Genomic DNA, 26797 nt, shown 5'->3' with positions numbered 1-26797 from the left:
TATATAAAACCTCCTTAAGAAAAAGAAGTTCTTGGGTGCCTGGGTGGCTCAGTGGGTTAAGGCTCTGCCTTCAGCTCAGGTCATGTTCTCAGGGTTTTGGGATTGAGGCCCATATCTGGCCCCCTGCTTGGCAGGGTGCCTGCCTCCCCCTCTCTCTCTGCCTGCCTCTCTGCCTACTTGTGATCTCTCTCTGTCAAATAAATAAGATTTTTAAAAAAGAAAAAGAAAAAAGAAAAAGTTCTTTATTTGTATATTTTTCAAAAAAAACCCAAAACAAACCCTTAATTTCCACATTGGACCAGATTATCATGCTTGTTCTGGAACTCTGCAGTATAAAGTCAGAGTTCTGATACATGTAGGTTTCTGTTAACAGTAATGTGCAAACATGAGGACTGTATATGTTTATGTTGGTGAGTGTGCATGTACATGTATTTATGTTAATATTTATTTGCCTTTATCTTGAAACAAATTCAAACTTAGAGAAAAATTACAACTACAGTACAAAGAACTTTTTCTTTTTTTTTTAAGATTTTATTTATCTGAGAGAGAGAAAGAGAGGTGGGGATAGAGAGAGCGAGCTCAAGGGCTGGAGAGGGAGAAGCAGGCTCCCCTCTGAGTTGGGAGCCCGAAGTGAGGCTCAATCCTAGGATCCTGGGACCATGACCCCAGCCGAAGGCAGACCCTTCACTGACTGAGCCACGCAGCCTCCCCGCAAAGAACTTCTTATTTTTTCATAGACTGACACAATGCCCATAGCCCATACTTTGGCTTGTATATCTCATAAAGAAGCATTCCATTATATAACCACAATCTGGTCCTCAAAATTAGGAAATTAAGATTGGTATGTTATTGTCATTTAATCCTCAAACCTCAGTCATGTTTGCCAGTTGTCCCAATAATGTTTGTTTGTTTGTTTTAAAGTAAGCTCTCTGCCTAGTTTGGGACTTGAACTCATGACCCTGAGATCAAGAATCACATACTCTGCTGACTGAATAAGCCAGGTGCCCCTTGGTAATGTTCTTTATAGCAAAAGAAAACACCCCAAATTATTTGTAGCATTTAGTTGTAATGACGGTTTTTAATCTCCTTCAATTTGGTGTAGTGCCTCAGTGTTTCCTTGTCTTTTGTTGACCTTGACACTTTGAAGAACATTGGGACAGTTATTTTGTAAAATTTTCATCCCATTTGGGTTTATGTTCCCTCATGGTTAGATTCAGGCTATATAAATTTGGTAGGAAGATGACAAAAATGAAGGTTTTCTGATTGCATCCTGTCTGGTGGTGCAACGTTTAAATTTGTCCCATTACATATATACTCGCTTTGATCACTTGATTAAGTGCTGTCTGCCCACTTCTCCACTATTTACTTTTTCTCCTTTGTAATTAATAATTCATGAGGAGATACTTGGAAACTATTAATATTCCAGACATTTTTTTATTAGTCTTCATTTATTAATTTGTGGTAATATGGTTTCCTGTTTTACTCAGTGAGTCACTATAAAATTTAGTGGCTTCTTTGTTCTTTTGACATGTGCTCATTCTTAGTTCTTCCTTACTTTCTTGTACCACAGATTGTTCCAGATTCGTATTTTATTTTCCCTGTCCCAACCCTGCAGTCAGGTATTTTTTTTTAAGAAGCCCAGTTTTCCTTTAAATGAAGAATGGCATTTTGAAACTAACTTCAGGACTTTCGATGTGGTCATTGCTGTTGGACCTTGGTGCTCCCAAACTGTCATGGACAGAAATCAGCAATTTAACACCACAGGGTTCATTCTAGTTGTCTTTTTTCTTTGTGCCTGCCTTTTCTGAAGGTGAGAACCCTGGCTTCTGTTATACTTAATATAATTTACTTGATCAGTTTCTTTGTCTATAATTAATCTCTTTTTGGTGCCACCCTTGTCCCATGTAGGCATCTTCCTGACCCCATTTGAACTCCCACACTGTGGACAGTCTCCCTCTGTTTATTCATGAATGGCCTTCCGTGGGTCATTGCTGCTCTCTGGCCTACTCCGGTGCTGATGTTTATCTGATGCGGCCCCACCCAATGGCTTTTGAACGAAATTGTTGCAGGAGGGAAGAGGTGGTGGAAAAGAAAGGATTAAATGGACATTTAATAGCAAATGGGACTTTTCAGATGTGATTTATCCTTTATTAATGAAAATACTCACGGCTTGTGAAATAGGACGATGGCATTAGAAATATGTTGTTTACATTGTTACTTAAAAGCATAAAAGAAAATAAAAACTGCCTGTGAAAGCTGTGGGTGCTATTAATTTATAGGAGGTTTTATAGAGAAATAATGCATAGAGCTGTTGATTTTTCGGGGTTGATTGACAGTACCCTTGACTTTAGTTTGACTATCTTTTTGCTAGAATGATACTCTTTAATTTTTATTTTTTAAATTAGCGTATAATGTGTTTGTTTCAGGGGTACAGGTATGTGATTCATCAGTCTTACACAACACCCAGTGCTCTAGAGTGATATTCTTATTTCCACCAGTCTTGTTGGTTTTGCATGTGATTCTTTCACATATTTCACTTTGGCACTGCATTCCATCAGCTCTGGAATTGTGTAATGATGTCTCTGAAGGACTTGATGTCCTTCCCTCCTCTTGTTTCCTTGAGAACTTGTAAAAATACGAAGGATTTGACTCCCACTTTCCTTATATTTTCTTTTCCTGTGGACTGGTCTCTTCCTTTTTTACCTTTGGGGAATAGGAGGCAGCATTGTAATTAATTTGAACAGGATATTGGTAGTTTCTAGATCGTAAGTGTTTTTCTGTAGGGATATGGAAATGGGAAATTGAAATGGAAAAATGGCTTTTTCATCCCTTCGTTCACCTCATTCAGATCTTTTTGTTGTAGCGTTTGTTAGTAGAAATATAGTCTCTAATTTGATGGATTGAAGCTACTTATTTCATGGCTATGAGAGGAGTTTCTTGGTCTTTTATTCCTGTGCCTGGCACCTGATAGGACTAGCTCAGTGTCCAGTAAATGTTTAATTAATGACTTGTTTGGAAAATTAGCACATATATGAGATTTAGTTGTTTTACCTTTTTTTTTTTTTAAAGATTTATTTATTTGACAGACAAAGATCACAAGTAGGCAGAGAGGCAGGCAGAGAGAGAGAGAAGGGGAAGCAGGCTCCCCGCTGCGCAGAGAGCCCGATGCGGGGCTCGATCTCAGGACCCTGGGATCATGACCTGAGCCGAAGGCAGAGGCTTTAACCCACTGAACCACCCAGACGCCCCTAGTTGTTTTACTTTTTGACGTTTGCATCTTCAGAGTAATTTTTTTTAGAAGATTTTATTTATTTAATTGACAGAGACAGCGAGAGAGGGAACACAAGCAGGGGGAGTGGGAGAGGGAGAATCAGACTTCCCTCTGAGCAGGGAGCCCGATGTGGGACTCTTTCCCAGGACCCTGGAATCATGACCTGAGCCGAAGGCAGACGCTTAACGACTGAGCCACCCAGGCACCCGCAGAGTAATTTTTTGATAAGTTTCCTGTTACATGATAGGGCAAGTAGGTTAAAAAAAAAAAATTGTAGAGCTTGTTTCTGATGTAAAATGTCCCAATTTAGTTACTGGTTTTTTCCTTTTCTGACAGACAGTTTGTCACAGTTTATTGGTTATTCCTGCCCGAAGCCAGAGCTTTGACATCCTGCAGAGTGCCATCAGTAAGCATTTGGTAAATATACTTAAATTTTGTTTTTTGTTTTGCTACTCAAAAAAGCAAGGAGAATCTAGAGAATCTTTGATTAATAGTGGGTTTGCCATAGGTGAGGAGAGAATGATTGTCCAGAATTCTAAGCTTAATAATTCCATGGCCTTTTAGCATAATGTTGATAAGAACTGGGAAATCTTGATGTTTTTCCTAGCTGTTACTAATTAATTCTGTGACCTTGGGAAATTCCCCTTTTCCAGTACCTTACTTTCTGCATCTGCAGTGAAGAGCTCTAAAATTATACCTCAGATTCTTCTGACTTGTAATGCTTTAATTAACATGTACTTGGTATTGGTGTATTGGGAATCCAGCATCCAGACTGGGGTCTAAATTACATCTTAAGGATTTGGGTTCTAAAGTAGGGATGTAACCTAACAGTTTGCTCAGGGCTTGGTCACTAGAAGCAGTAAGCTCAGCCTTGAGACTCTTTTGTCTTCTGGGCAGTTGGTGTTCCTTATTCCCATTGGGTATGCCTGGGTTTTGCTTTTTAACTTCCTCCAACATTTATACTTGGATCTTTGGCTTATTATAATTATTATAATAGTGCAAGGGACGACTCCCACATTTTATCTTCTAGGCACTCTTACTTGTTTGGGTAATTTTATAGGCACATTCCAACCCCCTATTCTCCTTTAAAATGTTAACTTCCCTTAAGTTGGAAGAATACTATTTGAATTCCCAGTACTCTTTTCTCTCTGCTATCGAACTTCCAGTCTTCATCTGTTGTGTCTTTTCATCTCCCCTCCAGATATTTATGTCTTTCTTTGACTACATTCATTATTCTAGTTAAAAGATCAACATGATAGTCAGTCTTGGCCACTATATTCAGACAGCCTGATCAGAGCCTGTAGACTTTCATGATGACTCAACAGTAGTTTCCAGGAGATTTAAACCATGCATATATAACAATTATAAGTTAGAGTACACCTTAATGAAAGTTTACAGTAGAGTCCAGATGAATACATATACCATGATGTCCCTTATCGAGGTTTTGGGGCAGTGAATCAGTCAAGTGTTCAGTATAGTGATGTCTTACTCCAAGGTGTTTTACTTAGTCATGTCTGAATGAGTAGCTAAATGAAAGGGCAGGGTAACGCTAATTGTAAAATGAACTCTGGTTTGTACATCTAATTACCTGGGGTAAGGGTGGTGCCAGATATTAGAGTTTTCTAGTCTGAAGAATCTAATAAAGATCATGTGAATGTGATTGTTGTTATCAAGAGTTTTTGGAGGGTGCATGAGATCGTCCTTTCAAATGATGGTATTTCTGACCATCAGAAATTGTAATGTCTTGAAGATTTTAGTAGACTTTGTCATGGAAGGGAGACAGTGGATTAGGTTAATAGTATTTCTTGAGTTGGCATGCTTTCAAAGTTATCTAATGCAATAATTGAACTCTTAAGGGAAAACAGGACTTTAAGGTATGGCGGGTGGCATGTATTATGTATGTACTGTTTCTCAGTAGAAGTGATGTTAGGTTAACTCTCCAGTTAATGGGGTTTGGTTTTATCCTGGAGAGAGGGACTGTTCCAAGGAGGTCATTAATCTCATTTTTCTCTGCCTAGGTTGGGTTGACTGTAATTCCTGACAGTACAGCTGGCTGTGTTTTGGGTGTTATCTGTAAGCTCCTGGACCATACGTGTGTACTTAGTGAGACTCTCCTGCCATTTCTGGCTTCTTGTTGCTACAGTCTTCTTTATTTTCTGCTCACTTTAGAGAAAGGAGAAGCAGAACATCTAAGAAAGAGGTAATAGTTTTTGTATTCTTCGACTTTAATTTTTTTCATACCTACCTCCAACCAAATAAATAAGAATAAAATGTAAAATTTTAAAAATTAAAACAGAGTAAAAGAAAATTAGATTTGGGAAATATCCTAAATTCTCTTTTAGAATTTGTGTGAACCTAAGTGCCATTTTCTTTGTTCTTTTTTAAATTCCTATTGTGATGAGAATTTTTAGTTTTTGTTTTTTCTTTAAAGTGACAAATTTGAAAAATTAGATGGCATAAAGTTTTTTGGGAGCTTTCCTTATTAATGTTGTTGTAGGTCTAGCAAGAAAAAAAATTCTATCTTACCTTTAGAAGAATGCACTTATTAAATGAGTATAAGCCTTTGCATTTTGTTTTGGGCTTTGTTAGAGCTAACCAGAGTAGAATTTTTAAATTCTTCAATTTAAGGAAAATTTTCTAAGATGCTAGTTTGTATTAGTTACTACCTTAGCTCTTATATAGTGCAGCTATTATATATAGCTCTTCAGACTAAAGTTTCTAGCATAGTTTGGAATATTTCACTTTAATTTAAAAAAGTATTCTCATGTTAAATTAAATGTTAAATTATTATTATTAACATAATATTTTATTTTATTTTATTTTTAAGATTTATTTATTCATTTGACAGACAGAGATCACAAGCAGGCAGAGAGAGAGAGAGAGGAAAGCAGGCTCCCCGCTGAGCAGAGAGCTGGATGTGGGGCTCTATCCCAGGACCCTGGGATCATGACCTGAGCCAAAGGCAGAGGCTCACCCCACTGAGCCACCCAGGCGCCCCTAACATAATATTTTAACATTAAAATGTTAAATGTTAAATTAAAAAAGTATTCTATGTTCTTGGTATGCCTGTTAAATTTTTTTTATAGAAATCTAGATTTTATAGAAATACAAATTTTTAAAATACCTAATATCAGTGTAAGAAATAAGTATAAGAAAATAATCAGTATAAGAAAATAATTACTGTTAACATTTTGATACATTTTTCTAGTTTTTTTTTAACTTTTATGTATCATAAAAATAAATGCATATATATATGTATGAAACATTTATATAGTTTAAAGAGTAAGTATAAATTGAATATCCGTTTAACCAGTCTCCAGGTTCAGAAATACACCATCAACACACACTTAGTGTACCCTCTATAGTTACCTTTCTCTCCTGCACACCCCAGAGATCATTTTTGTGTGTTAAATAACAAAAATTCAACCTAGGAAATTTTTCAAGATCTGATTGGCTTCGTTAATTGATTGATTAATTGGGTAGCATTCCATCTGGCAAGTAGAGAGGGGAGCTCTCAAGGGCTATATAAAGTTTTTTTTAAGGTAGACAGAGTGGGAAAAAGGAAATTACTAGCAAAGTATCCATCGTTTAGGCAGGGTGGTCCTCCCAAGGGGAATGGAAGGAGTCTAAGTAATTTTTCCTCATGTTGACCAGGAAGTTCCCATGTAAACTAGTTAAAGGTTAGGTTTCTAAGGGGTTGAAATTGCAGTTAGGTTAGGTATTTAAGTCTTGGTTTGCTGACTTGGGGCTTTCACCTAAGTAATGCCATTTTGAGCCTGTGGTTTGTTTTTAATATGTGTTAATCATTTCCTTGCCTTTTTATTAAAAATTACATGTGCGTTTATAAACAGTCCAATTTTTGTTCTTATTTTTTGTGATTTGGTATCATTTGTGAGTCATTCATGTTGATTCAGAAATCTTCATTTTTTTTTTTTTCTCTGTATCAGGGCTTAAGCAAACTTCTTTTTCTAAAGAGTCAGATAGTAAATAGTTTAGGTTTTCATGCCTTAAAGTCTCTTGTCAGTCAGAATTATTCAGTACTGCTGTGGCAGTAGGAAAGCTGCAACAGAGAACATGTAAAGGACTGGGTGTGGCTGTTTCAGTATCACTGTTTATAAATACTGCCTGTGACTATGATTGGCTGTGATTTATCCAGTATACCTCCTCTATAGTATTTTGTTACATGAATGTACAATAACTTAACCCATTTTACTGTCAACACTTAAATTTTTTTTTTTTTTTTGCTAAGTGTGAGTGTTTAAAATGGACTTTAGATTCTAAAATTTATACCTAAATACAGATTTGATGATTTTCTTACATATCATTAGACTTTAGGTCTGATAGGTCAAGAACAGGCCTTATAAATCCCAAGGAACTTCTTAGGGTTAAAAATATTTTATAATAATTTATGAAATGTGTATATGTTGCTATTTTTTATTTCCTGTCATTGAAATAACAGCCCCTTTATTGAATACTTTGATGAGAACTTTTAAAGATCTTTTATAATTTCTTATGGAGAAACATCCCACTTTTGACTTTCCGTGGCTGGATGGAACAAAGTTCAGTGTATGAAATATTTTTTACCTGTTTAAAATGCCTAGTTTTAAATGTTTTATGCTAGATATTGAAACAGTTGGTATTTCCAGAACTCTGTGCATCTCTTGGGGTAACATTATTTAGTCACAAAGATGTGTTGCTAGCCAGAATCTTAGGTGCTTAAATTCCCTTTTGGGCTACTCTTATCTTTCCAGAGAAGGTGTTTGTAAGATTATAAATAATGAGAATGCCAGTCAAATTACTAGGAGGCTTTGATTTCACAAGAGCTGGCCAAAACATCAGGCTTGACCAGTCAGTTTGAGTTGTTAAAAACCGTGGCCACTGGACTTTGAAGAAACTATGGTCATCTTCTGGACTAATTGTTAGTAATGAAAAATCTGTTGTCACTGAGCCCTCTTGGTTGTAGGTAGTAATCTATTCTCTGCAGTTTTACTGTTTTCTCCTTAACTTTTGTGGTGTTGCAGATAAAAGTGTGCCCTCATGTGGGTTTGTTGTTACCTGCCTCTTGAGACTTACTGTACTCTTCAATCTGAAGACTGGGTGTTTTTCCTTCAGGTCTGGGAAGTGCTCTTATCATTTCTGTTACCTCCCCTGTTTTTTTCTCTTCTTTCCTACAGCCTCTAAATGAAGGGAGCTTCTCAATCTGTCCTCTACCTCTGAAACATCTTCCACTTTGTTGTATGTTTTATTTAACTCCATCGAGTTTTAATTTCATCAGCCCTATTATTTTCTTTTCTTTGCTCTGTTGTGGGTTTTTACTTGGCTTTTTGTCATTCTTGTTTTTCATGATTTATTGGTGTTACTTTAAAGTTCCTGTCAGTTCTGTTTTTTCTTTTATTCTCTGGCATTGGAATTCTCCCTTATGTAGGGAAGCAGGTGAGGCTCTGGAAATTTTTTCATGGGGTTGAACAAACTCATGGTTTGGATTGTATACTTTTTCTCTGAGTGGATCTTATGAGAGTTTGGTGCAGATTATGGAGACCTCCCTGTGGGTGAGTTTTACATGTGCATTGTCCTGCCTTCCAGCTATATACAGGGAGCCCAGTTCTAGCTCCCTGCCTCCAACATCTAGGGCCTGAAGTCTCAGCTTCCAACACTTAGCTGTTGAAAACCCACTCTAAAATCCCATATCCAGTTCTGTACCTCTGTTGGGTTCTCTTTATATGACTTCTGTAGTGGTTTCTGGCACCTAGAGATTTCACCCATTCTGGCTTTTGAATTTGGATGTGTATTTTTTTTTTTTTTTTAAGTATTTTATGTGTATTTCTCTGTGTTTGGAGTAGAAGGTGGGGGAGGCTGCTGTTACCTATTTAGAATATGTCAGAAGTTTGTGAAGTATCTGAACTCCTTAAAATTGTATACAAAATATTGAACTTTCATTAGTTTCTTGAGAATGGTTTTTAGAACGAAGGTTTTGAGTTCTGAAACCTTAATTTCATTGGTCCCCGTTCTTTTATTTTTTTTTTAAGATTTTATTTATTTGAGAGTGCATGTATGCACAAGAGAGAAGCAGGAGTGTGGCGAGGGGAGGGCCAGAGGGAGAAGGAGAAGCAGACTCCTCCTTGAGCAGGAAGCTGGCCGTAGGGCTCCATCCTAGTACCCTGAGATCATCACCTGAGCTGAAGGCAGACACCTAACTGACTGAGCCACCCAGGTGACCCCCAGTTCTGTCCTTTAAACACTTTAGCATGCATACACTTAGAATGAGTACACTCATGACAACTCTTAGAAAACCCTAGGAATGGCTGTTCATAGGGTATTTCTTCTATTGCCTGTGATATCCAGGTCTCTTGTATTTCTTTTTGGCTTGACAATTTTTAATTGTGTATTTTAAGGTGGAGTTATAAACTTTATTGATCTATTCCACTGTACTTATATTTAGTATTGTGTAGAATTCATGAGCTTTTTTTTTTTTTAAGATTTTATTTATTTGACACACACAGCGAGATCACAAGTAGGCAGAGAGGCAGGCAGAGAGAGAAGGAAACAGGCCCCTTGCTGAGCAGAGAGCCCAATGCGGGACTCGATCCCAGGACCCCAAGATCATGACTTGAGCTGAAGGCAGAGGCTTTAACCCACTGAGCCACCCAGGCGCCCTTCCTGAGCCCTTTTAGCATAGTTTTGGTCAGCAATTATTTGAAATCCACTCAAGTTAAAATAGAAAATGAGTATTGGACCATACAGGGGTAACTTAGAAAACCCAAGGGCTAGGAATTGTGGAAGCAGGAACTGAACCTCCTTAGGAGCCAAAGTAGTTCTCTCTACATTTTCTTCTAGATTGTGTAGTCTTTATCTCTGTTCCTTTGCCTCCTTTGTCTGCAATCTGGCTTTTTTCTCCTTGCATGTGGCTCTACTAACCTGGCTATGCATGAGTCAACAGGGTGAATAAAGTCTCCAAATAAGAGGGTCTGGTTCGCTTAGAAGGATTCAGTATCCACCTTTGATGCAGTTGCTGTATATGAAGTTGGGGAAGTTGATCAAATTGTGAAAGGACTGCAGCTTCTACATCTGGAAGTAGTCAGATTCTCTGAAGGATTTTGGGACTAGGAGGATTATGCCCTCCTGATACAGAATCTATAACAGACTAAGGTCAGGGCTTTTAGCAGCTAGCCAGTGGATTCTTCATTGCTCCATTTAATTGACACTCTTCTGGATTGTGGTTAGGCTAACTGCAAGTCCACTTAACCTTTATCATAAAACATTTTTGTTCCTGCTGTATAACAATACCAAGAGAATGATGCATACTAAAATTTGGATTTATTATTTCTGGCCTTTCATGACCTAATAATGCAGTAATAGTCCCCTAATTGGCTACTTTCTGCAGTCCATTTTGGTCCTTGTGAACACAACTTTCTCCACAAATCTGTCCTCTTCAGAATATTGAAGCAGCTCAGAATTCAGGTCACGGGCATAGAGTTTCATGAGGTTTTGTTGTTTTATGTGTTTTTTTTTTTTTTAAGATTTTATTTATTTTAGAGAGAGAGCACGTGAGAGAGCAGTGGTAAGGGGAGAGGGAAGGAATTTCAGTCAGACTTCGAGAGCTGAGTGTGGAGACCAGTGAGGGGCTCTATTGCACAGCTCTGAGATCATGGCCTGAACTGAAACCACTTAACCAGCTGAGTCACCTAAGTGCCTCTGTTGTTTTTTCAAGTAAACTCTACCCCCAACATGGGGCTCAAACACAAGACCCTGAGATCAAGGGTCACATGCTGTACTGACTGAGCCAGGCATCCCATTTTTTTTTATTTTTATCAGTGTGATAGTCTTACTCTTGATTTTTGATGTTGTGTAATACTTGAATAATGTTCAGTAGTAGAGAATAGTATGCATATATAGATTATTCTGTTCTTTGGCTAATTCTGTGTTATATGATCACCAGGGCTTCAAAAATGTCCTGTTAAGCCCAGGAAAGTGCTGATTGCTTAGGCTTCCTAGAACTCATTAAATTGGGGAGAGCACCTGGTTCTTTATTGGATTTGCTTAAACTTAGCTCTGATGAAACCTAGTTATTAGTTCTGATTTGTGGAGTTTTATCCGAGAACACCATGTTTCTTAAAAAGGACATTTTTCAGTTTTAGGAAATACAGAAAGGGTACTCTATGTGTGTTGGCTCTCTGACTTATTTTTGTCTCTTGTTGTAGGGACAAACTGTGGGGGGTCTGTGTCTCCATCTTGGCTCTCCTGCCTCGAGTCCTCAGGTTGATGCTGCAGAGCCTGCGGGTGAACAGAGCTGGGCCTGAGGAGCTGCCTGTTGTGGGCCAGCTGCTTCGCCTGCTGCTTCAGCACGCGCCCCTCAGGACTCATATGTTAACCAACGCCATCTTGGTGCAGCAGATCATCAAGAATATCACGGTAAGAAGTGTAGAACAGGGCTTTGTACTATTACTAGAAAAAGGGATTGCTCGCAGGGAATGGGACTGTTGCTCTTGGGAGGTTAGGTCCCCTGTGTACATTGACTCCTGGAAGTAAGCCCACTGTGGTGATTTTCCAGGGCTTCCCCTGAACACTAGCACTTGCCACTTAACCAGGGGAGGTCTTTGATCCAAAGTCCATAATAAAAGCCATAAAGCAGTCATATTGAAACCAGGTGGCAAGCAACTTAGAAGAAGTACAGGCATCAGAGTCACTCCTACCAGGAGTCTGATACGGACCCTGATGATGAACTGTGATAGTTTGGCATCGTTTTTAAACCTGTCAGTTGTTTTACCTTGCTGTAAGAATAGCAACTTAATTGTTTTGGTAACCATAAAATGAGATTAGTCAAAGTTTTTAGTGTAACAGATAATAAGTTCTCAACAAATGTCCGCTTTCATTAAAAAAATTATTTACCAGGAATACACTATAGTCAATTTCTAGTCACTTAGTTCATTGGAGAATAAAAGAAAGTTAAGAAGTTGCAGGTTTCAGTCTTGTCTAGTGGTTGGTTCTGTTTTGCAGGGGCATCTCTAGGATTCCTGTAGTGGTTTTGGTTTGGAAGAGTTAGAGGTTTCTTATGTAGGTGTATGGAGCTTTATTAGTTATGTGTAATACTTCAGAGTAATAGAACTTAACTAGATATATGTAACAGGTTCTGAATTTTCTCAGCAGCCTTCTGGAAGTAATGGAAGAGGCACCATTCAGAAATAGAAGGGAAGAAAAGTCAAGAATTTGGATTATTCTGAGGTTGCAGAATCAGCTTAACTCTATAAGGAAGAGAATGACAGAAACTATTAGTCGGCCTTGTAGAATTATTCTCAGTTGATATTAGTGCAAAGACTGTGAGGAAGTCCACAGAGTGTAGGGGTGGTTGATGGTGAAATTTCATTAGTTCCTAGTATTTGAGAGGGAACAGATGAAACTAGAAACTGGTAGTACTGCTTGTATTTGGGAGCATAACTAGGAATTTTCACTGCCCGTGGTAATGCCCAATTAACAAATCTCCATTTCCAGTAAGATTTCCTGTGGTGATTGATAGATGGAAGATGAGATTGCCGTGGTTTGGAAGTCTCGTTTGGGTTGTAAAATACTGTCAGATAGCATAACAGTTTTGATACAATTCTCAAATTCCTCTTGTTTTTCTCTGCAGACCTTGAAGAGTGGAGGTATTCAGGAACAGTGGCTCACAGACTTGCATTATTGCTTCAATGTTTATATCACTGGGCATCCCCAGGGGCCCAGTGCGCTGAGTACAGTGTATTGAGTACAGTAAGAGACATCGTGGTACCTCCTGTTTGAAACTGTTCATTCACATCTAATTTTGAAGAGACTGATGTAATGTTTGTCATTAAAGTTGAACTTTTAAAGAAGTTTATGAACTCTCCTTTGCTCTAAGGTAGGAAAATAATGCAGGCTGGCTTCTTGGACTAGTACATAATACTTGCTTACAGGTGATTAGTGTATTTTGCATTTCATAGGAACTAAATATTTACAAAATACACAGTGATAATATAGTATCTTCTGTTACCGAGAAAGTAGCAGAGTCTCTTTGTGTGGTCTCACCTCCGGTTCATTCAGACAGCAGCAGAAACCAGTTTTTTATTTGGGAACAGTTGCCCTTCTCCATCATGACATTCAGCTTCTGACTATGGAGTCCTATTATATACAGCAGTTTTCTCTCCCTCTCTGCAGGAGCAAGATTTCAAGATAGTGCTACAGTTGTTTGGGTTTTTCTATACCTAAACGGAACTTACTTTGATGAAGTTAATTCTTTCAAAAGTACTTTCCACTATTGGTCTGTTAGAAGCTGTATATAGCAATTTACATTGACCTTTGTACAATATTGGAGATTTAGGGAGTTCTGACACCCTCCCCCCAGTCAAAAAATCTGTGTATAACATTTGATTCCCCCAAACCTTTACTACTAATAGCTTACTGTTGACCAGAAGCCTTATTGATAATCCGTTTACCCATATTTTTTTGGTGTTAGATACCTAATTCTTAAAGCAAGCTAGAGAAAAAGAACACATTTGCAGCACTACAGCTGTATTTATCGATACTATAAGTATTTATTGAAAAACCATGTTCAGTGGATCCATACAAACCTGGCTGCCCAATGGTCACCTGTATTCATTATTTTCATAATTATAAAATAATTACCTTAATTTTTTACAGTTTGCTACAGTTAACACTTTATAGCTTCTTATCTCTGTCAGGACAGGTGGCAGTAATTTTCAGAAAATGAAAGTGGTCCTAAAAATACTTGAGCCTGTCACTGTTTAGGCCTTCTGTCTATATTCCTGCTGTAACTTTGCTCATAAAAATGTGAAAAAGCCTGTGGTCACTGGATTGTATTTATGCCAGATGTTTTTAGAATGTATATAGTTTTAGGACTGTTTTCCTTGCCAGTAGGAATGGCATTTTGACAAGATTGCTCACCTGTACAGGTCAGGCAGAAAAGGCCTGAATTGGTACCTTACACGTAAATGGTCTGGTCTGTAAACCTCCCCAGTTGATTCCTCAGTGCTGGGTTACTGCTGCTGGTGCTCAGCAAGTGAGACTGCTGTTCACAGGACACAGCAGCAACCTGAGGCCTTCAGAGGCTAACATGGGAACTATAAAATGTAAGGGATCAACAGAGTGCCTGTTATTGTCTTACGATTTTTTTTTTTTTTAAGATTTTATTTATTTGAGAGAGAGAGCGAGATCACAAGTAGGCAGAGAGGCAGGCAGAGAGAGAGGGGGAAGCAGTCTCCCTGCTGAGCAGAGAGCCCGATGCGGGGCTCGATCCCAGGACCCTGAGACCTTGACCTGAGCTGAAGGCAGAGGCTTAACCCACTGAGCTACCCAGGTGCCCCCGATTTTTTTTTTTCCTCTTAAGATTTTATTGACAGAGTACAAATGGAGAGCAGGAGGGGGACAGGTAGACTCCCTGCTGAGCAGGGAGCCTCATGAGGGACTCCATCCCAGGACCTGGAGATCGAGCAAAAGGCAGATGCTTAACTGATTGAGCCACCCAGGTGCCCCAAGATTGATTTATTTTAGAGTGAAAGAGAGAATGAGAGAGCGTGTATGTGTTTGGGGGCGGGGGGGTTATGAAGGAAAGGGAGAGAATATCCAGCAGATTCCCCAGTTAGTGGTGAGCCTGCTGCAGCTCCAGGAGATTGTGACCTGAGCCAAAGGCAGACGTTTTCCTGAGCCACCCAGGTGCCCCTTGTCTTAATTTGTAAATGCAAATGCTGGGTCATGATTCTGCTCTAAAATTTAAAAATGATAATGTTGGAATAAGATTAGATTGGAGAAAAAGTGAAATGAAGAAGATGGGTGCTGTAGGACAGGCTCCTAACCACCCATCTCATCTAGTCCTTTACCAGGGCCAAAAACCCAGGCCTGCACCAGCTGGCTGGCAGAAATCTCATGTTAGTGCTCATGTTCTGAATTTTACTTAGGTTTTACTGTTAATTATAAGTTCTGCTTTACAGCTGTACTGACTGAAGTGAAGGTAGACAGCCAGGAAGCTTTGGCACAGTGTACCATGGTCCTTGTAGCACAGGCTAAGTTTACAAAACAATGCGGTAGAAGAAAAGAGAGAACATTTCAACACGGTCACTTCGTCGTTACCACATTTTCAGGCCACTAAGGCTTTAGGCGTGAGGATTAAAGTTGTCTCAAGATGTAAAAGATGAATCAGCAGAGAATTAGAACTCTGCACTAGCTATTCCAGCTACCCCAGACACATTCTTCCTCCAGAGGTGGTCAGAGCTTTGTTTTGGTTTTTGATTGAGTAGCTGACTGTAGGTTATAAGAAAAATTCTTTGATCTTCCACTGTTCTCAAGGAGGTGTATACACTGCAAGTTGCTCACTGTTAAAAGCAAATACCAGAGAGATAATCAGGTTATTAAATTTAGTACTGAAGAGTTCATTGCTGGTGAGGAAGAAGAATTTAGGTATGGACTATCCATGGGGCTAGTAAAGGTGATCGCCAGTTTGTCATAGAGACAGGATGACTTACTGGCCTTGCATTTTCCCTCATTCTCCAAGATAATAGGACATCTCTTAAAGAACCTAAAGGGGTCAGGTGCTTGAGCTGTGACTGGGACCTAGGTCTTCAGTCTGTCTGCAATAATTGGTATAGCTTTCTCTGCTTTCAACATAAAATACCACAAACCTACACATACACATACATAGCTCAACTTTCCACAGGCCACAGAGTTGGCTATAGAGTCCATTGTAGAAAATATGTTTGTTGAAAGCTCTATCTTTAAGGATGATAGTCTGATAGGCATATAATCTTGAAATGGGGTGCCACAGTTGGAAAACTGTAATGTAAAAACCTTCTCATTTGATAAATGAGGATGCCAAAGCCCCAGATGGTTAAGAGAACTTGTTTAGGCCATATTGCTATCTGTTGCTCCTAACTTTTTGTGGAACAAAGCAGCAAATATGAAAGGGGAGTAGTTAAAAAAGTTACAAACATGTCTTATTATTTTTCTCCTGGTTTTATTACAGTTACTTAAAGTTCTTTTACAGTGAAATGTTGATCTGGAACTCTGTTTTCGGCTGCCTTTACTGTATCAAGTCTTGAGTTACTTGCATAGCCTTCTATAGGTGGGCAGGAATTCTGCATTCATACAAGGGAGTTATTACCAGTAATCACTTGAGCCATGGCTATTCCATTCATTGGAGTGGATCTTTTTAAAGGTAGTTCTTTTGTGGGGCACCTGGGTGGCTCAGTGGGTTAAAGCCTCTGCCTTCGGCTCAGGTCATGGTCTCAGGGTCCTGGGATCGAGCCCCGCATCGGGTTCTCTCTGCTCGGCGGGGAGCCTGCTTCCCCCTCTCTCTTTGCCTGCCTCTCTACTTGTGATCTCTCACTGTCAAATAAATAAATAAAATCTTTAAAAAAAAAAGGTAGTTCTTTTGTATTTAAAAAGATGGGCCCCCAAATTTAGGAGATTTTATATATATATGTATGTATTTTTTAAAGGTTTTATTTATATTTTTATATATAAATGTATTTTTTAAAAAGGGTTTTATTTATTTATTTAACAGAGAAATCACAAGTAGACAGAGTGGCAGGCAGAGGGTGGGGGGGCAGGCTCCCTGCTGAGCAGAGAGCCCAATGCAGGGCTCAATCCCAGGACCCTGAGATCATGACCTGAGCTGAAGGCAGAGGCTTAACCCACTGAGCCACCCAGGCGCCCCGATTATATATATTTTTATATACATACATAAGTGGTCTTATGCTACTGTGGTAGCATAATACTGTGGTATTATGCTGCTGTGTTGTAGGTGGTTTGCAGGGGTTACTGTTGAAAGACTGGCAAGAACAGGGATTGTGGATGTGGAGTCTCCCAAATGCATGTGGAGAAATAGTCCAAGGGAGCTATATATATATATATATATATACTTTGTGATATCCAGCTGCCTTTCTGCTTCCTCTTTAAGGAGGTAAAGGCACTACTAAAGCCTTCAGTCAAATATTGGAGCACTTACTATGTGCCAGATAATTTTCTTCAACTGAACAGGACAGTGAACAAATCAGAAGATCCTTAATCCCATGGAATTCTCAAAGCAGAAGAATGAAAACTTTTATTCATGGAGAAGACCAAAATTAATGTTCTCTTCTTGGTTCAGTTTGGCATCTGTGATACTACACTGCAGAAACTTGTGTGCCCATTTCTGTGGAAATTATTTATAGACATGTTTTCTGTATAAAACACATATTGGCTCCAGCTAAACTGGTTAGCCCTGACAGCCTGATTCACTGGTTAATGCTTAATGTGAATGGGAGGACCTAACAAAACCTTTTGTTCCCCCAAGTTTAGGGTTAGAAAAAGATTTTCTTCAGTGCTTGTCTATTTCCAAGCCAGTCAGAATTACGTATGTAGGACAAACAAGCTATTTATATGAAATCCCAAGAAACCACTAAGTATTTGAATTTATTTATTCTGCCCTTTATGTAAAAAACCTTTTGTGCTTCTAAAGCCCTTCTTCATTTTTAAGATTTCTGATTGTCTCAAGAGAAAAATCCAGGACTAAGTACAAAATGCTCTGATTATCTAAATGCTACTTCTCTGGTGGTTCTATTTGACCATTGTTTTTGAAACTAATTTTCAGTTCATTCAAGTATAACAAAAGTTTTCTTATTTACATGGAATCTTTCTAAGGAATCAGTTTCAGTTTTTACTGCCCTACCCACTACTCCCTGATCAGCCTGCCTCTATTATATGAGTTGCCCAACTCTTATTATTAAAGATTGGGCAGTAATGACTCTACCCCCACATCCAAGTTTTCTCCCCATCAAAAACTAAATGAATGTTAAAGTTCATGCTGACAGTCATTGTTCACCTTCCCAGCTGCACTCTGTTCTGCAGGATGACTAAGTCAGCAAGGGTGGGGGGACTGTGTTGCCATAGCCACCCATGAGCAACACTGGATCTGACATTAACTGCTGACAGCACTGAACTTATCACCCAAATTTAATGCTGGTGTGAATGAAGGGGGCTCTGAGTAAAACACTCTTGTCTTATAGCTGAAAAAGTTCCCTGAGCTTCTGTATGAGTGAAATTGTGCACAGTGAAGCCGGAGCAGGACAGGTTATTAAATATTAAATGTCCTCCTTACAGGGTCATGAAAGGCAAAAGCCAGAATTTGTGGTTAGAGAACTTCTCAACTTTGAGAAGGAGATGAAGAATCTTAATGTAAAACCAATATGGAGCAAGAATTCCCCAAGGTCTTACTTGAAGAAAGACAGTATTTTCACTTCCTTCTTTTTGTGAATATGTAAAAGTGATCAATAATAGGTACCATTTGTCGTCTGTTGTCTCTGCTGGAGGTAATGTTAATAATGACTTGCCTCTTATGGAGATTCGTTGACTGCAGTAATAATTCCATGAAAGGGGAATGAAAAGTATGCACAGCTCAAATCAAATGACCATTGGAAACCCCTGGCAGTCTCTGTTGTGATATCTTCCACCTTTGGGGATGAAACAAGGCAAATTCTTCCCCCATATCTCCCCAGTCTGTTTTGCCAGTGCATTGGCTACCTTACCTGAATTGAGACGCAGCACAGGATAAGCTCTGGAAGATCTTGTGGGATAAGGTACTTTTCCTTCTTGAGAACAACCTGAAATCAACCAACAATGACCATTTCTGACCATGACAGCTGTAGCCTAACCAGTTCTAAATTCCTCATTGAGGTAAAGGCTTGAGCTTGTTGGTATCTGCCAAGATAAATTAGGTATGGTGTGGAAATACCATGTAGGCCAAGGGTAAAGTCCTGAAGTTTTGCTTCCTGGGCTGCAAGTCTATTTCTAAAGGTGCCTTGGCTCAACGTTTTTCTTTTGGGAGCTAGCCAGGCTTGTGTCTGCTGGGTTTATTTGGATGGGCTTTTTTCAGAGCTGAAAATGTTTCCATTTAAAGCAGCTCATCTGCTGAACAAGTATTTACTGTAGAGCATGGGTTTGGGGCATTCCAACAGAAGGGCAACCCTAAGGTCAAAGTGAGGCAGACAGGGTCTTCCTGCTCCTGGAGCCCTTCAAATGGGTAATGGGAAGACACAAGCAGTGGTCTTGAGGGGTTTAAAGGATGAGGCATTTAGTAATGAAGGCCAGCAGAAGATGTTTTGGCTGGAAGGCCCTCTAGGTTGAAATGGTAGAATGCATAATGAAACCAATTCTGACCCAGAGCTGCTGGAGGCATTCAATGTGGATGCTGAGGATTCTTTTGGTGCCTGGAAATAGAATAATAAAATTCCTACCTGAATGGAGGTTTGCCCATTGTAATTAAATTCTATTTTGGATACTGATGCAACACTGGGTGTGCTTGTCAACCACAGAGTGCCCAAAGGACAATTACCGTAGATTTGCTTGAGTACTGAGTGTCTAGTGGACTTTGTGCCTGAGCTGCCCTTGGATGAACTCTTGGTGGTCCTGATTACTGCAGTGTTCTTTGGGAAGGTTAGTTCCAGTTCTTTCCTCCAAATCTGGAGCAGCAATGCCAGGCACTCTCGGTTCCATCTGTCCACATCTCTGGCTCCAAGCTCCTTCATATGCAGAAGGTGAGACAGGTGCTTCCTAAGCTGGTAGCTGGTGGGGTCAAGAAGAGAAAGGCTTTAAGATCATAGTACTGTGAAACTTAAGTTTCCTGGAAGCTATAGGAATAGTACTTGATGAACTGGGAGATTCATTTAAGCTCCCATTTCTACTTTACAGTGGCAGTATGTTTAATGCTGATTTTTTTTTTTTTTTTTTTTTTTTTTTTTTTAAATCAGATACTTCCTGAACTAGGAATCAGTTGAGTCTGCCTTTAGGGTCAGTCAAGCCAATGTCTCATACTGCAAAAATGCAGTATGAGAAGTACTGTGCAAGAATGAGGAGCTAGATGGCATGGGACAATGTGGGGACTGAAAATTGGTGGTCTGATAAGGCTTTATAAGGCTGGTGTTTTTGCTGGGTTTTAAAGGATGCGTAGGAGCTTAGCAGGCAGAGAAGGATACTCTGGGCAGCAGAACTGGCATAAGCAGAGGTGTGGGCATATGTGCCAGGAAATCAGTAATGAGATGTATTTAAAGCACTTTGTATTTGGTGAAGGAAAAATGGAATGCTATACTACACTGTGGAAGGAGCCAACATTTGTTCAGAGTCTGATATATATCAGGCATTTTCCTTATGATTAAGCCAAAAAAAAAAAAATCCATGAGGCAGACATGAGGAGTCTGATTAAAGGCTAAGTAGATGGGATGTTACCAAGATGGCAACATAGGTTGTTCTGGACTTGGCTTCCCCTTACAAGAATTAACTATTCACAGATAAGACACTATTGAGAAAGTGCTAGAATATGGGAGTGAGGTTGCAGCCCTTTGCATCACAGAGACCAGATACACTGCATTGGCATATGAGGAACACCTACATGCTGACTGCACTACACAGTAGAATGCACACCAGGCTGGTGTAGCACCACGCCAAAATGTCTGTCTTGAGCCTTTGTATGGTTCCTCAAATGGGAAAAGAGAACCCATGGTGGAATCCAGCTCCCCCAGCATTGTGGGTCACTTCTTGGGAACCCCCCTTCTGGTCTCACCCATGACAACTGCCAGGGAATCTGTAGGGCTTGACCTACAGGAATCTGACTGACGGGGAAGAGAAGGGGTTAAAAGTAGCCAGGACATGAATCTTGGTAGACCAAGTTTGTACCTGCAGTGCCCATGTAGTAGTCTCAACCTTTAATTTTGCTTATCTGCAGAGCCAAAACAGAGGTGCAGTCTGACCAGGGAACACAGCAGGGTGCCTGATTGGGTCCTCAAAGAGCTCTGTCAACCTTGCAGTCTAGTCTGCTTCAGCTCAGGTGGAGAGCTGAGGTATGGCCTGTCCCACACATGAGTGTAGCTCCTGGCCCTGCATGATCAAAGCATGGTCAGAACACCTAGAAAGCTGCATAGCTTTGCAAACTCAAGCAGGGAGGTACAGCACACACAGCTGATTATTTGCAGAGCAAAAAACAGTGGCCCTGGATACCCAGGGAGCTTGCGATACAGGTCAGCTTGAGTCAACTTTATAGAGCTTTTTAGGCCTTTGACCCAATTCCCTGACCTGTATGGGCAAGGAAGATAACTCATAGCCCTAGCCATTGCTGATTACAGCCTTCAGCCCATCGGACTGGGAAACCTAGCCACAGCACACAGGAAGCTATGTAGCCCATCCAACAGCCCTTCTTACAGTGGCACTTAAACAGAAAGTAGCCTGGCTCTATCCCTGTATGCAGGCAAAATTGGTGGCCCCAACTGGCTAGGGAAGTCAATGTAAAGTCTTGTCTTACTGAGCCCCCAAACAAGCGGTGCACGCCTTGGGGCCTGTCCTGCTAATTCACGGAAGTGAATTCATAGCCCCACTTACTGCTAAATCTAGTACCCAGCCACCCAAAAATCTAGTAAGCCTGACCAGAAACCCCAGGCAACTCACAGTCCCTCCTAAAGCCTCGCTTGGTCAGAGAACCAACCCAGTAGGCCTATCCAGCTGCCCAAGGATGTTACTAGTAGACAGGTCCAGAAACCCAAACTGAGCTGCCCGGGAAGAACTGTTGGCTAAAGCAAACCTGTAAAGTTTGGAAGAGAAGACCACTCACTCAGCAACATCAGAAATCAAGAATCACAAAAAATCAGATAAACAGGACACTGCCAAAGGAAACGAATAAAACTCTGCTAACTAAACCTAAATCTATGAATTGTTCTATAAAAAATTCAGAAACCCCCTGAAGTTTAGTGAACTACAAGAATGCACGGACAACCAAATGAATGGCAAGATAATGCATGAACAAAATGAGTTCAACAACAACAACAACAAACATTAAAAAAAATTCCTAGAGCTGAAAAATACATGTTTGAACTGAAGAATTCAATAGAGAACTTCAAAGGTACGCTTTACCATGTAGAAGAAAGAACCAGTGACTTAGAAGACAGGACATTTGAAATCAGAAGAGCAAAATGAAGAGCAGAAATGCATTATGGGAATTTCAGAGCAGAAAGAATGGGACAGAAAATATGTTTAAGTAAGTAATGGCTGAAAGGTTCCCAAACCTGGAGAAAGAAATGGATATCCAGACCCATGAAACCCAAAAAACTCTAAATAGAACCTGAATAGTGGTATACTAAGACATATTATATTGTCAAAACTCAAATTTTCAAATAAGCTAAAGTTAAATATAAAACACTTCCATAAGATTATAAATGCATTTCTCAACAAAAAAATTTTCAGGCCTGGAAGAACAGGACAATATATTCAAAATATGAAAGGAAAAAACTGTCAGTTAAGAATTCTATAGCTGGCAAAGCTGTCCTTCAGAAATGGAGAGAGAGGGATGCCTGGGTGGCTCAGTTGGTTAAGCGGCTGCCTTCAGCTCAGATCATGATCCCAGCATTCTAGGATCGAGTCCCATATTGGGCTCCTTGCTCGGCAGGGAACCTGCTTCTCCCTCTGTCTCTGCCTGCCTCTCCGCTTACTTGTGATCTCTCTCTCTCTCTTTCTCTGACAAATAAAATCTTTAAAAAAAAAAATGGAGAGATAGCAAACAAAAACAAGGAATCCATAATCACTGGACCTTCCTTATAAGAAATGCTAAAGGGAAGAATTCTATAGCTGGCAAAGCTGTCCTTCAGAAATGGAGAGATAAAGAACAATCTAAAACAAGGAATCCATAATCACCAGTCCTTCCTCATAAGAAATGCTAAAGGGAATTGAGTGGAAGTAGAAGGATGCTAAATCAGAAGGTAGCATAAAACTCACTGTTAATGGTAAACACCTAGTCAAAATTAGAATCTGTAGTATGATAATGGTTGTGCATAATGTACTTCAACTCTAGTGTAAAAGTTTTAAAAATTTAGGTATGCCTGCGTGGCACAGTTGGTTAAGTGTCTGACTCTTGGTTTCAACTTAGGTCATAATCTTAGGGTCATGAGATTGAGCCCTGCATCAGGCTCTCTGCTCAGTGTGGAGTCTGCTTAAGACTTTCCCTCTCCCACCTCCCACCCCATTTTCTCTCTCTTAATTAACACTTTTTTTAAAGTTCAAAAACTTAATAAAAATACAACTATAGTAGTCCATTATTGGGTATACAGTATAAAAAATATGTAAACTTCAACATCAGTAAGCTAATGTGGGTAGGTAAATAAGTGTAAAGTTTAGGAGTGCTATTAAAGTTGTTAGCAGTTTGGGGTGTTATAACTAGAAGATATTTTGTAACCATAAGGGAAAAACTGTGCTAGTTACACAAAACATGATAAAGAAGCATACAGATACCAAAAGATATCAGAACACACAAGACAGGATAAGAAACAAGGTGCAGCAGTTCTACAAAATAGCCAGAAAAAAAAAATGCAATAGTAAGTCCTTATTTATCAATAATTACTTTAAAAGTTAATGAATTAAATCCTCCAAAAGACATAGAATGGCCCAGTAGATTGGAAAAAAAAAATGATCCAATGATACGCTGTTTCAGAGTGAAGGGATGGAAAAAGGTATTTCAAGCAAATGGTAACAGAATAGCACAGGTAGCTATATCAGACAGAACAGACTTTAAAAATAGTAAAAAAGACACAAAGAAGGCCATTATATAATGATAATAAGGTCGATCCATCAAGAAGATATATTTGTTTTTTGGGGTTTATTTTATTTTACTAGATTTTACTTATTTGACAGAGAGCACAAGTAAGCAGAGCAGCAGGTAGAGGGAGGGAGAGAAGCAGACTCTCCGCTGAGCAGGCAGCCTGATGTGGTGCTCGATCCCAGGATCCTGGGATCATGACCCAAGCCGAAGGCAGCTACTTAACCAACTAAGCCACCCAGGCCCCCCAAGAAGATATATTTGTAAATATTTATGCACACCACGTTGGTGCATCTAAACATATAAAAGCAAAAACTGACCGCTAACAGCAGAAATAAACAGCAATACAATGATAGCTGAGAACTTTAATACCCCACACTCAATGGATAGATCACTTAGAGCATCAGTAAAGAAAAAAAGGACTTGAATAACACTAGAGATCAATTTGACCTGACATATAGAACATTCCATCCAGCAACAGAATAGACATTCTTCTCAAGCACACATGGGGCATTTCCTAGAAGAGACCATATCTTAGGTCTTAAAAAGAAGTGTGGCAAATTCAAGAAGACTGGAACCATACCAAGTATCTTCTTTGACTACAGTAGTATGAAACTGGAAATCAGTAGGAGGAGGAAAACTGGAAAATACACAAATACGTGGAAATTAACATTTTCCATGTTAGAAGAAATCAAAGGGAAAATAAAGTATCTTGAGGCAAACAAAAGAAAATACAACACACCAAAACTTGTGGAATGCAGTAACAAGTTTTAAGAAGGAACTTCATAGCAATAAATACCTACGTTAAGAAGAAAGATCTCAGATAACCTACTCCTACACTTTAAGAAAATAGGAAAAGAACAAACTAAGCCCAAAATTACTGAAAGAGTGAAATAAAGATGGAGCAGAAATAAGTGAAATAGCAGGAAAACAGCAGAGAACATTAACAAAATTAAGAGTTGTTTCCTTGAAAAAAAATTGACAAACTTTAGACTAAAGGGATGATGAAGATCAACAAAATTATGATGAAAAAGGAGACATTACAACTGATAAAATAGAAAGGCAATGGATGGTAAGACACTACTAGGAACAACTAAACAACTTAGAAGAAATGGAAGTTAATAGAAACATACAACCTACCAACACAGAGTCAAGAAGAAATAGAAAATGCGAATAGACAAATTACTAGTAAGAAGATCGAATCACTAATCGAAACCTCCCAGTGAAGAAAAAGCTCAGGACCAGATGGCTGGTGAATTTTACCAAATATTTAAAGTATTAATGCCAGGGTGCCTGCTGGCCTAGTCAATACAGCATGCAACTCTTGATCTTGGGGTTGTAGGTTCAAGCCCCATGTTGGGTGTAAAGATAGCTTAAAAATAAAATCTTAAGAAATAATGCCAATCCTTTTAAAACTCTTCCCAAAGAAGAATTGAAGAGTAGGGAACACTCGCAAACTCATTTCATGATGTCAGCATTACCCTGATACCAAAGACAGAAAAGGACACTACAAGCCAACACTCTTAATGAATATAGATGCAGAAATTCTCAATAAAATAGCAAGAACTGAATTCACCACATTAAAAGGATCATTTACCATGACTGAGTGGGATTTACCCCTGACATGAAAAGATAGTTCAACATACATAAAATTAAAGTGCTACATTACACTACTAGAATGAAAGGAAAACATGATTATTTCAATAGAAACAGAAAAAGCATTTTACAAAATTTAACATCTGGGGCACCTGGGTGGCTCAGATCGTTAAACGTCTGCCTTCAGCTCAGGTCATGATCCTGGGGTCCTGTGATCAAGCCCCACATCAGGCTCCTCGCTCAGTGGAGAGCCTGCTTCTCCCTCTGCCTCTCCCTCTGCTCATTCTCCCTCTCTCTCTCTGTACCTCTTCAAATGAATAAATAAAATCTTTGAAAAAGATTTAACACCCGATTCATGGTAAAGACTTAAGAAATGAGGTACAGAAGTAATATACCTCAACATAATAAAGGTCACATATGACAAGTCCACAGTTAACATCAAACTCAATGGTGAAAAGTTGGAAACTTTCCCTATGAGATTAGGAACAAGATAAGGGTGTCTACTCAACTCCTATTCAACACAGTCCTAGAAGTACTGGAAGTCCTAGCTAAAACAATCAGGCAAAAAAAAAAAAAAAAAAAAAAAGACATTGCGCAAGTAAAGGAAGAAGTTAATCTCAATTTACGGATGACTTTATATATAAAAAACCTTAAGGACTCTACCAGGTAAACTGTTAGATCTGTTCAACAAAATCAGTGCAGTTGCAGGATACAAAAATAACATGCAAAAATAAGTGGCATTTTCTAACACTAACAACAAATTATCTGAAAAGTAATAAAATGATCTCATTTATAATAGCATCAAAAACAAAATAGAGGGAGGAGCAAGATGGCAGAGGAGTAGGAGACCTAAATATTGGGTCCCAGGGGTTCAGCTAATATCAAACCATTCTGAACACCTACAAACTCAAGATAGAAGAGAAGAGCAGCAATTGTAGGAACAGAAAATCAACCACTTTCTGGAAGGTAGGACGTGTGGAGAAGTGAATCTGCGGTGACATGGGAAGATAGACTGGGGGGAGGGGCTGGCTCCTGGCAAGCGTTAGAGCAGCAGGGCACAAAATCCGAACTTTTAGGAGTCTGCTCCACTGAGGGACATCATTCCAGAGGCTAAGTGGTGGGTGGAGACCTCGTGGTCTCAGGATGTGTGTGGTCGCAAAGACCAGGGCTATCTGAGTGTGGCAGAGCTGCCAGGTATCAGAGCAGGGAAGCTGGCTGCAGAGACTGAGCCATTGGGATGGGGGTGGGGGTTTCTCAGCTCGGGGTTACCTTAAACTGAGATCTAAGGCACAGTCAGGCCACTGCTAGAGCAGGGACCCCACAAGTGGCAGATCTGGAGAGACCCTCTTCCTTCCTCCTCT

The 26797-nt window shown here is 39.5% G+C and overlaps 2 protein-coding genes across 7 annotated transcripts in view; one reads left to right on the top strand and one right to left on the bottom strand.

The window, feature by feature from the left end:
- TEX10 (testis expressed 10) overlaps positions 1–13113 on the top strand; it is a 60634-nt gene extending 47521 nt beyond the window's left edge. Inside the window, exons 12-15 of one of the 5 annotated variants that reach the window (XM_032860712.1) lie at positions 3608–3688; positions 5290–5471; positions 11470–11680; positions 12894–13113. In XM_032860712.1, the coding sequence (XP_032716603.1) occupies positions 3608–3688; positions 5290–5471; positions 11470–11680; positions 12894–13007 (588 nt within the window). In that variant the 3' untranslated portion in view covers positions 13008–13113. Of the gene's footprint in view, positions 1–3607; positions 3689–5289; positions 5472–11469; positions 11681–12893 lie in introns of those variants that run through there. The other 4 variants (XM_032860713.1, XM_032860715.1, XM_032860717.1 and 1 more) reach the window with 4 other exon arrangements.
- Positions 13114–15334: 2221 nt separating this feature from the next.
- Positions 15335–26797, bottom strand: part of INVS (inversin) — a 171357-nt gene continuing 159894 nt past the window's right edge. For both annotated transcript variants that reach the window (XM_032860706.1, XM_032860707.1), the window contains 3 exons: positions 19602–19831; positions 18796–18870; positions 15335–15606 (listed from right to left, as the gene is read on the bottom strand). In XM_032860706.1, the coding sequence (XP_032716597.1) occupies positions 15500–15606; positions 18796–18870; positions 19602–19831 (412 nt within the window). In that variant the 3' untranslated portion in view covers positions 15335–15499. The remainder of the gene's footprint in view (positions 15607–18795; positions 18871–19601; positions 19832–26797) is intronic.

The sequence above is a fragment of the Lontra canadensis genome, unplaced genomic scaffold (genome assembly GCF_010015895.1).
Source record: "Lontra canadensis isolate GAN:19392208 unplaced genomic scaffold, GSC_riverotter_1.0 scaffold19, whole genome shotgun sequence".
In the NCBI taxonomy this organism is placed as follows: Eukaryota; Metazoa; Chordata; class Mammalia; order Carnivora; family Mustelidae; genus Lontra; species Lontra canadensis.
This window is presented reverse-complemented; position numbering and strand designations above follow the sequence as displayed.